This window comes from Tiliqua scincoides, chromosome 2 (assembly GCF_035046505.1).
Source record: "Tiliqua scincoides isolate rTilSci1 chromosome 2, rTilSci1.hap2, whole genome shotgun sequence".
Taxonomy (NCBI): domain Eukaryota; kingdom Metazoa; phylum Chordata; class Lepidosauria; order Squamata; family Scincidae; genus Tiliqua; species Tiliqua scincoides.
Window position 1 is genome coordinate 225,317,068 of NC_089822.1, and position 13,178 is coordinate 225,330,245.

The 13,178-nt window shown below is 42.9% G+C and overlaps 1 protein-coding gene across 1 annotated transcript in view; it reads left to right on the forward strand.

Moving 5' to 3' along the window:
* Nucleotides 1-13,178, forward strand: part of LOC136640035 (netrin-4-like) — a 65,774-nt gene that overhangs the window by 6,982 nt on the left and 45,614 nt on the right. Inside the window, exon 2 of the mRNA XM_066614839.1 lies at nt 7,810-8,342. Within this exon, the coding sequence (XP_066470936.1) occupies nt 7,810-8,342 (533 nt within the window). The remainder of the gene's footprint in view (nt 1-7,809; nt 8,343-13,178) is intronic.

A 13,178-nucleotide genomic window follows, 5' to 3' on the forward strand; every position in this document is an offset into this window, starting at 1 on the left:
TAGTAAGGCTGCAATTGACAATTGCTTCCCACTTGGGTTCATCAGCTACAATACATCTGAGAGGTTGTTCAGTGCAGGCTTTTCAAGCTGTGTTGCCCCAGATGGAATTGCTTCGTTATCATCAGGTGCACCATTCATTTGCCAGCCATCTCCCATGAACAACCACCTCACCAAGACATTCCCCAGAGATAACAGAGTAAATGCATAAATATGTAAGTGGCATGGATTATTGGGCACCCCTATCCATCAGGAGCCAACTATCATCGACCTCAATGACATGCAGTTCCTTGGGGGCCAGAGGGCAAGAGTGCACTGCAGTCTTGATTGCTTAGCCTTGTATCAATTATTCAAGAAGCCCCTTTGACATTCAAAGGACATCCCTGGCTGTCTGAGTGTCCTGTGTCCCAGGATACCCCATTGCTGTGACCCCACATTTCAGAGAATAACGGAGTGATGGATGGTTGCCTTATTGGGAGGCCAAGCCATCTCCTGCACATTGATTTCTCCCAATGCATGGCTCTTAATCAAGGGCAGGGTTTGATCCGCCCTTTCTTTCCCCAGCCTCCCTTCTCTGATCGTTTGTCATTTGCTCTACTCTGCTTTTCCTAATGACACAGCAGTTCAGGCAGGAACTATTTATTGATGCTGCTACATTAGCAGGCACATGAGATCAACCTTGTTATCATTATTGAGTAGGAAACCAACTGTGTGCTTCCCCACTTTGCATGCTCAATGAAATGCAGTTAGGAAATACAAGGTACACTCTGATCTCATCTATAGGAATGAAAAGAAATATAGCAATGTTCCATGGAGGGAGGGGGACAGGGTAACTGCTCTCCACCCTCTCCTCCTGGCATTCTTGCATCCAAAAATTCATCGAAACCAGAGCAAGTTGACTTGCTGAACAGACCTATGCAAAAGTTAACAGCTCTTGGGTTGAATTCAGAAGTGACCTCCTGCACATGAAAGGTATCATCTTTTCAAAGAAGGGCTGTTTACAGCTTGCTTTGCAACATCATGTGAGAAACATGTAACAGTATCCGAATATGTTCTTCTATTTGCACCGGGGCCTTAGGAGCTGCAGGGCCCAATGTCAAACATTTTTGCAGGGGCTCCTCACCCCTATGGGGCCCCCCTATTCACCAGGATGAGTGCCAAGGCACCCAGCAGTGGTGTCACCTCCAACTGTTTCCAGGAGGGTGATTTCCAGCCTATCAGATTCAGGGACTGCTGGCAGGTCATCCAGTAGCAATGCTCTGCTTGCCTCACGATGCCTTAGCATGGAAAATTCCATGCCGAAGTAAGGTGCCAGATGCAGGTGCTCCACTCGCTGCCCTGGTGTGGGGCCCTTCCAGGCATGGGATTTGGCTGAATTTGTCCTTTTCCCCTAAGGCCAGCCCTGATTTGCATGTAGATAGCCAAGCTTTTGCCAAGGCAGTTGAAAAAACAATCATGTGTACTGATATATATTCACATCATGCTGTTGTTGGCAACCTTCAGTCTCAAAAGACTATGGTATCGCGCTCTGAATGGTGGTTCTGGAACAGCATCTAGCGTGGCTGAAAAGGCCAATCCGGGAGTGACAATTCCTTCCACACCGGGAGCAAGTGCAGTCTGTCCCTGGTCTGTCTCCCTGGCTATGGGCCTTCCTTCTTTGCCTCTTTGCCTCAGTCTGTTGGCCAAGTGTCTCTTCAAACTGGGAAAGGCCATGCTGCACAGCCTGCCTCCAAGCGGGCCGCTCAGAGGCCAGGGTTTCCCATCTGTCGAGGTCCACTCCTAAGGCCTTCAGATCCCTCTTGTAGATGTCCTTGTATCGCAGCTGTGGTCTACCTGTAGGGTGCTTTCCTTGCACGAGTTCTCCATAGAGGAGATCCTTTGGGATCCGGCCATCATCCATTCTCACAACATGACCGAGCCAACACAGGCATCTCTGTTTCAGAAGTGCATACATGCTAGGGATTCCAGCACGTTCCAGAACTGTGTTGTTTGGAACTGTGTTGTTTGGAATTCATATACATGAACATATATATTCATGTACACCTTACAAATGATGTGCCAAAAGCATCTTGGACAAAGAGACCTATTTAACTCTGACCTGTCACCAAAGGTAAAGATTCGTCAATCTCCCACTTCAGAATTGCTTTAAGAATTATGAGAGTTTCCCCGAATGCATAGAAGCTAAACAATTTTTTCAGGGTATTGAAATGCCTAGAGCAATGGTTTTTATAATGATATAAAATCATATCAACCCCAGGGCAATACAAATAGTTTACAATTACAACATCCCCAACAGATGACTATTTGGCCTCTGCTTAAAGACCTCCAAAGATGGAGAGTTGACCACCTTTCAAGTAAACTCTTGCACTGCTGAAGAGTTCTTATTGTTGTTTCTGAAATTCTTCCATGAATGTCATGGTCTGTGGCTGAAGGACTGCAATGGTTTGGGTCCCATCCAACACATAGTTGGAGCGTGAGATCAGATGTCAGGATGCGGCTGAAGAATCCAGAAGGCATTATCAAGAACACTAGCAAGATCAAAGGGGAGAGAGTGTGACAGAGAGGCACTATTTAAAAAATAAATAAAATTGGGGGATTTGGGGTAGAGCCCAAACCTTATTGGGGGGTGCACACCCTCAGTCCTTTAATAGCCATCATGCATATAAGGACTATAATTGACCTGCTGGCAGCATACTTGCAGAGTCTTGTGAATAAAACAAAAGAAAAATGAAAATTTATATAAAACAAATCGGGACCAATTGAGATCTATGAAGGTGCTTTATGCTGACTCAGAATATTGGTCCAACTTAAGATAACCACTGTAGAGTACGTAGGTGAAAGGATTAAAGAGGTGCTTGAGCAGATGTTGCTATTCATGCAGGGTATGTGGGAAGGTACTATCTAGTCCCTTACTGATAATTATTTATATGAATATTGACGATTCCTGGCCAGGGGTTGCACACCAGCCAGGGCCCTTTGCTTAAATTAAGTGTTGGCCTGGACAGAATGTCTTGGGAGGTTCAGGTGCTGGTGCTGTGAGTGTATGATTTGGGGTAGAGCCCAAACCTTATTTGGAGGTGCACACCCTCAGTCCTTTAATAGCCATCTTGCATATAAGGACTATAATTGACCTGCTGGCAGCATACTTGACAGAGTCTTGTGAATAAAACAAATGACTCTATTATAGCCAAAGATAGCAGATCACTTCAGATTGTTTGTTAAATAGGTGCAGCTTCCTGGGTTGCATTTTGCTTTGCATAGACAGGTCACTAGTTGCAGACAAGCAACAGAAGGGAACCTTGGTTAGATAACAATGAAGACTTCAGACTCCTTCTTCCAGACAGAGGAGTCTCAGGAGTCTCAGAGGAGTCTTTGAAATGAACAGTGTCTATGTGCATTTGATCTGCTTCCATGTAGCATGGAGCCCTAAAGCGTCCTTCCCTGGGAGAAGTATCTGCAGTTCCCTCTTGCCTTGGGTACATTCAGAATAGCATAATAAATTGTTTTGGCATTTGAGGTGGCACACAAATACCTGTGGGCCGTGGCAAATATATGTAGCACACAAATCTCTTGGCAACTAGTAACACCTATCTTGTTCAATATTACTGAAGAAGTTGTATTTTAAAAAAAAATGTTCCTTAAAGGACCCATTTCCATATGTGCTGAAGGAAGATACTGTGTCACGTCCAATTAGCACATAATGACAGTAGTTGTTCTTACTGGTTTACAAAGCCTCTTACTGGTTTTGAAAGCATCCAACCACATTTGGAAGCATCTTCATTTTCTAGCTGTTCTAGAAACCATCTGTGTGTCACTCTCTTTTACAGTCAGGAAGTGCAACAGTAGATGCACAACATCTGTATTTATGACTAAAGCTTGTTCATAACTTCTTTCAACTGCTTTACAAGCCTGAAAGATCCATCTGTCTCTGATATCTGTCTCTTTGTGGTTTCCGTGAAGACAGAGGCAGTCTTTCCTAGTTGATCATCCTTCACTGGGTTCAGTAAAGTCACCAACTCATATTGCCATTGCAGATCTTTCTTTGCCATTATGAGAACATCAGAGAGAACATTGGATTGTCAGATTTGTTTTCACCCATGGCAATGAAAGGACTCCATGCCTGTGGTAGGTGAACATCTGCACCTTCAATCAGCATTCATATTGGTTTCATCAGGTCCATTGACTTGGATTGTATGACAATCTTGTTGATTGTGAGCTGATAAGGCAGTGAATGCTTCCATGTGCAATGTAATGTTCTCATCCATTGCAGCCTGGATGACGTTCATCAAGATCTCCACCATTCTTATGCAAGCTGTCCACATCACAATATTTTAGCTATAATTATGTTGAGCAATGAAGTTCTCTATGATCCTTTTGAACTTCTTTTCACCTAAAGCCTATACCAGGCTTTCTATGACACTGTAAAGGTCATCTCTGCTAACTTGGCACTGGAAAGCATTTGTGCCAGCTCTTTCATGTGTTGTGTTGTTGGATCATCATCAGCCACAGTTCCAAGACAGGCTACTGTATATATATCACAGTGCTTCATATGTCAATATATGCATATGAACAGCATGGTAATGTGCTTTATCTTTCATCATATGGTGTGTACTGTTAGATGCAAACACACCTGATTCTGCACACAGGTTATCCAAGTCAGCATATTCCATGTTGTCCAGTTTTCTTTGGTTAAACATGCATGAAATCCTTCAAGTCTAAAGATGACATTCTTATCCTCCGCAATTGTCCACACCAGCTCCTTGTCCTTGTTAAATAGTAGCTGACTGGGCTATGATGGTGCTAAATTTCTATCCCAGATACTGTTAGATGATCATGATATGACAATTACAATAGTTGTTAATCCTAATCATCAGCTTTTGCTTAAAGAATGATTAATAGGCCTAATGTACTTACATGCTGCAGACTAACAGAGGCCACTTCATTAAATGCTTGCCAAGATGGAACTGATGAATTTTCTTTATGCAGCTGTGACATTATCCAGCCTATGTTAGTTAATCTTGCAGGTTTAATTCCCTTACTGCTTCCAAACCATCCTTCCATATCTGTACCACTGCTGCTAGTACAGCTGTGATGGTAGTTTGAGTCTTTCATAAGGTCTTAAGCAGACAGGGTAACTTGCTCAAAATGCTTGTAGGGAATCCAACATAAAAATCTTTGCTCGTAAAATCTACTCGCTGCCATTACCTTTATGCTCAGGGTGTGCTTTCAGAAGGTTTCTTTGCCAAACCATCATCTGAGTGCAGTGGAATGCATTCTTTCCATCTACTGTTAATTCAAGGGTATCTGTGTTACGAGATGAGCAGCAAATCATTTGATTTTCTACAGTATTGTTGGGAATGCATCAAGGGTCAGTTTTCTTAAATTTGTCTACAGGCTACGGTTATGTCAATTCCCTTTCACTATCAATGATCTGGTTGGCAGCTTGGAACAACCCTACAAGGGGGCCTTGGCTCATGTTGCCTGATGCAGAGCAAGGCTAAAATCAGTATGCCTGGGGATCAGTTTTCAGGATACTGCCTACACACATATCCTGAATAATGCTGCATGTCTTCATATTCTCATTCTCCTCCCACTGTTTATTTAGGGCATTTGCTCCTCCAAAGAGCAAATGTACAAATAGATACAGATTATCAAACATAATGCGAACAACATGTTCCTCTCAATGCCATAGTGGTATGCTTGCATGTCCAGTGGTATCCAGAAGATTTTGCCAGATTCTAGTGGCAACCAGGAATGTTTTTTTTTTGTTTTTTTTTTTGGGTAGAGTGGCTTTCAGGAATAGTGAATCTATGATGTGGTTCATCAGCATTGTCAGACTTAACTGAAGACATATCCCTGAATTTATTTTGCTATGGCTTTTGCAATTGCCGTTTTCTTTGGTTATCTGGATGAATTAAAAGGGAGGCCGGACATAGCTGGTTTGTTCTGGACTTCGGAACGGAAAGTCCCTTTTTCTGTAATGATATTATACAGGCACAGCAGCACCCATTTCTCAGTGCTGATCTCTGTACCTTTGCCATATATCACTCATGTCATACACATAACCAATGATAATCCCTTGATCAGCTGAATGCAGAGGCTATCCATGTATATATCAGAACTGTTTTCCTTCAGCGGGAATACTGCTGTCTTTTACCTGCATGGTCTTTCAAGTTTAACCCAGCAGCAAGTTAATGCCATGTGCCAGCTGCAAGAATGTCAGAAGTCCAGTAGTCATTGTTGGATTGGTTTTGGTATAGTGTACCATCTTCTCTGACTTGCTGAGTGTTGCAATATATCACTCTTCACAGAGTTACACACTGTTGTAGCTCTGCAATAGTTAAATCAGTACCTTTTATCACATGTATTATTCCCCCCCTACCTTAAGGACTATAGCTATGTCTTCTATTTTTGGTCATAATTTTGTGAACATTAATCTGAAGAGGACATTCCATGCATTAAATTCTAGGAAACGAGTTGGCTAATAAATATGTAATATCCTGGAGTTACTCAGGTGGGATGGTTAAAACGGTACTGCAGTCCAAGGCCGTGTTTTGCCATAATTTCTGGAATTTTTGTTATTCAAGCCCTTTCAGCAATTTGCCTGTCAAAGATGGAGTCTCAGTACCATTTCATGCTTTGTAGCCCAGCTACCTGCCTTTATTTTGGTGAATCATATGTCCAAAGTGGTTATTTTCTGAGTTGTGACCACTTTCTTGAAAGTAGCTTATGCCATGCCATGTGGTGACCTTTAGCCTTGAGAATAACCTTAAAACTCATTTTTGAGTGGACTATCTACCCACATCTTCTTTGTCACACTGTACGATGAATTTGACATGGGTGCCTACTTCTAACATATAAACATGTTTACAAGTAAAAAATGACAGTGGCTGGCTGACTGTCAGTTGGAGGAAGATCTTTCCTAGCCCTACCTAGGAGATGCCAAGGATTGAACTTGGTGCTTTCATCCTGAAAGGCACATGTACTACACTGAACTGCAGGCCTGTGCTTCATATGAGAGGCAAGTACAGCAGCCAAAGAGAGGTTGAATTCTAGAAACTGAAAGAAATCTACATCCTCCATTAACTTGAATACTGTATATCCTCGAAGGGCCTGGCAGGACAAATCAGAGGCAAGCATAGGTAGGTACCTGCCTGGATAGGTACCTGCAAAGGCATGTAGAATTTGCCAGCCTGGTTGCGTTATTACCAAGCATTTATTTTGGCTTTTTGCAGTTTGAAAATCTGATCCAAGTTTAGCATGGACTTTTCAAAAATGGCTTACTGGCACTTAACAATTTTTTTCCTTGGGGCAAGTTCACTCTGATATTAGTATCTGGGAAGCACCAACACACTTCACTTTAGGGTAATTGCATGTGTATTTTCTCTATGCAGGCTGCTTTAAATTGCTCCCCCTGCTGGTAGCCGCTCCATGCAAAATGTTGCATGTGCTGTGCCTTGCTATACAGGTCCACCCATTTCCCACCCCCCACCCCACTCTCCCAACCCCTTTTTGCTTTCTTTTGATTGTTTGCAGCCACTGTAAACTATGCACATCAAGCAACTCCAGATGCCTTTGCAAAGCTCCTGCACCATTTATTTGGCTTTAAGCATGAGGGTTTCAAAGGATTTGACATTTTTAAACCAGGACTTGGGCGGCAGAAAGCAGGAGGAAAAGGAATCTGAGTGAGAGGGTTGCATGAAGATTGGCATTAGGTATTTGGTGCGGATCACCTGGGATTAGAGAGGGTGATGCATAACTGTTCAGGAGCTTGCTTTTGTCTCACATAGTTTCCTGCTTCTCTTCTTGCAGATTCCATGAGACTACGAGCTTTCCGCTGTGATGGGCACTCCTGTAATCCTGCTGTAGGGAACTTAGCAACCAGCAGAACTCCGGTCACGCTGACCACCTGTGGGCAGAACAGCACAGAACTTTATTGTTTCTACCCAGAACACAGTGTCCCTCACCAGGGTTGTGGGCAGCCCAGGTGCACCAAGTGTAACGCCAACCAGCCCGATAACTCCCACCTCCCTGGTGACATGACTGATGACTTCTTTCTGAACCCTGCCTCCTGGTGGCAGTCTGCACAAGGAGTCCACAGGGAGGAAATCAGGCTGGATTTGGAAACTGAGTTCTACCTGACCCATGTCATAGTCGTGTTCAAGTCCCCCCGCCCAGCAGCCATGGTGCTGGAGAGGTCCCAGGACCACGGACAGACCTGGAGGCCTTACAAATATTTTGCAGTCAACTGTACAGCTACTTTTGGGCTCCCAGATGATACCACTGAGGAAAAATCCATGTGTACTTCCAGGTATTCAGATGCGGTGCCTTGCACTAGAGGGGAGGTAAGTGATGGTAACGGAACCATACCACACTGTTCAAAGGCCGTTCAGAACATACGCTGAAAAAGGTTAGCAACTGCTTAAAAAGAGAGTGGCCCCAATAGCTTGGGCAACAACCCACACGGAACATTTGGGGATCCCGGATGCCGAAGTGCTTTCCCGTTCTTATCATAAGACACATTCAGCTGATTCTAGGGAGCTTGGATGAGCAGCATGATGTAGATGAGAACGTGTATCTAGATGCACATTGATAATACTACACACATTGCACACAGGTGTCTAAATTGGTGTCTACTTCTGAAGTAGGCTTCAGAAGCTTGTCTTCATTTTGGCAATAGAAGTTGATCTAATGAAAGCCTTCATCTGCTCTGCTTGATTAAGATCTTCAATTACATGTGAAAGTAAAAGGAACTGTGGATCTCGATTCCTTTCTGCCACAGATTACTTGCTTGTTTATTTGCATTGCTGTTAGAATGGACAAAAGGCTAGAATTGGAAAAGGTCATTCATTTCAAGGAAAGTGTTTGTGAGACAGATGATACCAATGAAGTGTGCTAGAATGAACCCAGTACTAGAATTCACTGGGGGAAGAAGAACTGTGTATGCTTGAATACTGTCACCCATTGCTATGGCAGCATGTGAAATGTGCCTTGCTTGGCAAATCTGTTGGGCTCTGCTATCCATCCCACCATGACCCCTGAAATGAACAGGGTACCACATGCTTTCTTTCCAACGACACACACTGATTGACTAATGGATTTGCAAATATTCTGCTTAAATACCCAACGAGGCCCAGTTTCAGACCTGGTTCAGCTATGGCTGCCCTGGAACTGCCAAACAAGGATGTGGGAGAGATACTCTGGCTAAGAATTGCAAGCAGGAATCCTATCTACAGTAAATGCTCTTTTGCATGGGCATCCTTACTAGGGATGGGGGCTCTGTGCATAGCAGCTCTGTGTTCCAGTGTAAAGATCATTGTTCAGGTCAGTGATGAGGAATACACTAAGAGGATGATTAGAATTGATAAGACCTGTCGGATCCTGCTGTGCCTTAAATAATTGCACAGTGGGAAGACATTCAGGACCAGCACACTCCCATTGATGCAGCAAGTTACAGGAACTTCCTTCAAAGCTAGGTGTGGGGAAGTCCAGACCCATGACTGCAGCATGCAGAATAAATGTAGCCAGTATGTATGAAGACCAAAGTGGACTTGTAGGGTGAGGAATTCAGTCAACCGTTCACTTTTCTCCAAACAAACATGGCAGCCTAGAGTGGGGCACCAGTGCATGTGAAGCAGCAAACATGGTCAGCATTACATTTTGCTAAGTGACTATTTTAGGAAATGTCTGGCCTCTGATATAATGAGAGGTGAAAGGAAAGGTGCAGTGGTCTATTTATTTATATTGCACCAAGGAGCTAAGGGTAAAATGCATGGTTCTCTCCCTTTTATCAACACAGCAGTCCTATGAAGTAGGTTAGGCTGATTTTCATGGCCTTGTGGGGTTTTGAATCTGAACCTCTCCTCTTTTAATTGGCACACTAACTAGTACACTAGGAAAGGCCTATCCCCTCCGATTTTGCAAAGTGCCATGTATATGGAGGGTTCGATAACAACAAAGCAACAACAATAGCAGTACATTCAACTATGATACTGGCTTAGCAAGATATCAGGACCGCGGCTCACATGATTATTTTCATCTCCATGGCAGGGCCTCTGAGACCTAGCATTGGGCCCAGGTTAAGATGCCTGATTGGGCCCCACTTCCTAAATTTTCTACAAACCAGATGTTACTACATTTTAAAAAAAACTTTTAATCAACAGTTTTAACTTAGCATGAGCAAGATTGACAGTAAATGAAAACATGGATCAGAATAAGATAATTTTCTTACTTTGAGTAGTGCTACTGCTTTTCTTTTCTTTTCTTTCTTCCTTCTTTCACTCAGTGGTAGAGCACATATTTTATATCCAGAAGGTCCCAATATCTCTAGGCATTGGAATTGTTATCTGCCTTTCTCCCCAGAGGGCACCAAAGGCAGATTTTCTTCTGACTCAGCAAAGTTCTCATTTGCTTTTCCTTCTAATAATGCACAGACATCCAAGGACTGGCTTTCACTATCTCCCTCATTACTATGTGATAATTTTGAAACAAAGCCAAGATGAAATAAACTTGCCTGACCTTTTTTGGATTTATCATTTTTTCCTCTTTTTTCTTTTCTTATCTGTACTCCATACTTATATCTGTACTCCATACTGTTAATTTCACCTTCAAGCAATGCCAAAACACATGTAGACTTGATTCAGTGCCATGTGTTCTGGACACACACTAAACTGGAAGGGCTGGAGGTGACCTGCTACTGATGCCTAGTCGTTGTAGTCTGAAGGTGTAAGTTTCACTTTCTTTGAATTGCACTAGTACATGTTGGCACTTGTGAAGAAGTCTTGGGTTATATTTCCTCTACAGCTTTAATTCACTTTCAATGCACTTCTATTCCCCCAATATATCCTGGGTAGACTAGGGTTTATTAAGGAATCTGATAGCTCGGGATGTCAAACATAAGGCCTGTAGGCCAAATGCAGCGCCCAGAAGCAATTTGTCTGCCCCTGTTATAGTTGGGTTCTCCCAGTGTGATAATTGAGCTCTCTCATATCTTGAAAATAGGAACATGATTTGCACGTTTTCTGTCATTTGCAGCTGATGAATTTCTGTGATGAGCAAAGTGTTTATTTCTCGCCAACTTAATGATGTCACATTTTGCTTTATGATGTCACTTCCGGACCGTAGCAGGCACCATGAATGCTAACTACGGTCTTCTGTATGAAACGGGTTTGATACTCCCATGATAGCTGTTAGAGCTATCCTTAACGAACTATAGTATCCAGAATGCATTGGTGTAATAGAAGTGGATTAAAACTGTGGTGGAAATGCAACCCTGAATACATTTGTTTTGTACTTTTGGTTTGTTTTGTCATGGCCCAGTCCCCCTGGAAGCCTGGGCCCTGGGAATTTTGCCCCTCTGCCCCCTTCTCCCCAGGCCTGCTCCATGGTACTTCCTGAATATCCTTGTGAGGCAACAACATGACACAAACTGAGGTGACCATTTCAGGCTCATGAGGAAGATTTTGTAGACCAGTTCTCACACGTTTAGCTCCGGGACCCACTTTTTAGAATGAGAATCTCTCAGGACCCATTGGAAGTAATGTCATGACAGTTTCAAACTTCAAAAGCAATTTATATATTTTAGATATTACCTGCTCATCTGATCTTAATTGTTTCTCCAATATTGTCTCTCCCTCTTCAAAACCATATAATTTTTTATCAATTTTAAATCTTTCTAATAATTGTAAATACATAAACCATTGGCAGTCAAAACCCTCTACAATCAATTCCTCTCTAGACTTCAAAATACATTGACCTTGATTACATTTCAATAAGTTCTTATACAATAACCATTTATCTCCTGGTACAGTTCCCAAACCAAAATGTGCTTCTTGTGGTGAAGCTAAGAGTGGAATTTTGTTGTAAAACCTTTTCTTATAATGATTCCATATCTTCCACAGTGCATGTCTAACATAATGATTCTTGAATTCCATATTCACTTTCAACTTATCATACCAAAGATATCCATGCCAACCAAATCTTAAATCATATCCTTCTAACTTCAACAATTTTTTGAAGACCAGTTCTCACACGTTTAGCACCGGGACCCACTTTTTAGAATGAGAATCTCTCAGGACCCATTGGAAGTAATGTCATGACAGGAAGTGACATCATCAAGGAGGAAAATTTTAGACAATCCTAGGCTGCAATCCTACCCACACTTACCCAGGAGTAAGTCCCATTGACTATCATTGTTAAAAGAATATACTTAGTAGCTTGTTAAAAGTACAGGTCTGTAACACTTCTGAAAATGCAGTAACATACTTGTAGCATCAAGTCTAATATATTAAAAATAAAATATTGAAATGAATAGGGACCCACCTGAAATTGACTCACAGCCCACCTAGTGGGTCCAGACCCACAGTCTGAGAAACACTGGACTAGTAGACTTTATCAGGGAAGCCCTATAGGAGGAAGAAGCCAATGAAGGGGTTGTGGTGGAACCTTTTCAGCCTAAAGGGGAAAAATACTCTGCTGAGGAGACTCCAAGCAAGCTTTAACATGGATGTTTTGTATGTATTGGACTCTCCATGGATATAGTTGCTGCTTTGGCAGAGGACAATCCCCATAATCCCAGGTGCATATTTTTTGGATCATCATACCTGACGATAACTGGGGAAATTCAACTGGTGAAGGGCACAATCCTAACCAGGTCTATTCAGAAGTAAGTCCTATTTTGTTCAATGAGGCTTACTCTCAGGAAAGTGTGGTTAGGATTGCAGCCAAAGCAGTCAAAAAGAAATCACGTGGCCACCATAGGGCCACCTATTGGGAAACAGGGTCCTGGAGTCAGCAGATCTGCTGTGGCTATCATGGCAAAGAAAGCCAGCATCCCTATTCTTTAGCTGTTCCAACTTCCAGCTGGAAAAGATCGGAGAAGGGATTAGTTGCTCCTAAAGGCAAGTGCCCAAATGTTATGACTAGGGCTGTCTGTTCAGCATTTCATTGAACTTGAGCTGCAGAGGAGACAAAATGCAGAGGCAGGGGTGGGGGGAAGCCTTTAACCCCAGCAGAATAAACATGCAGATAGCACTGCCAGGTTCTGCTTCTCCAAAGGAAAGGCTTAGGAAGGGGCGGGGAGGAAGAAGACTATGCAAGGGAATAATATTTTGTCGGGAGAAAGCAGAATGGGTAACAGGTCCACTGCCCTTCTGTCAAAGGAATCCTATTCCAACCAGCCG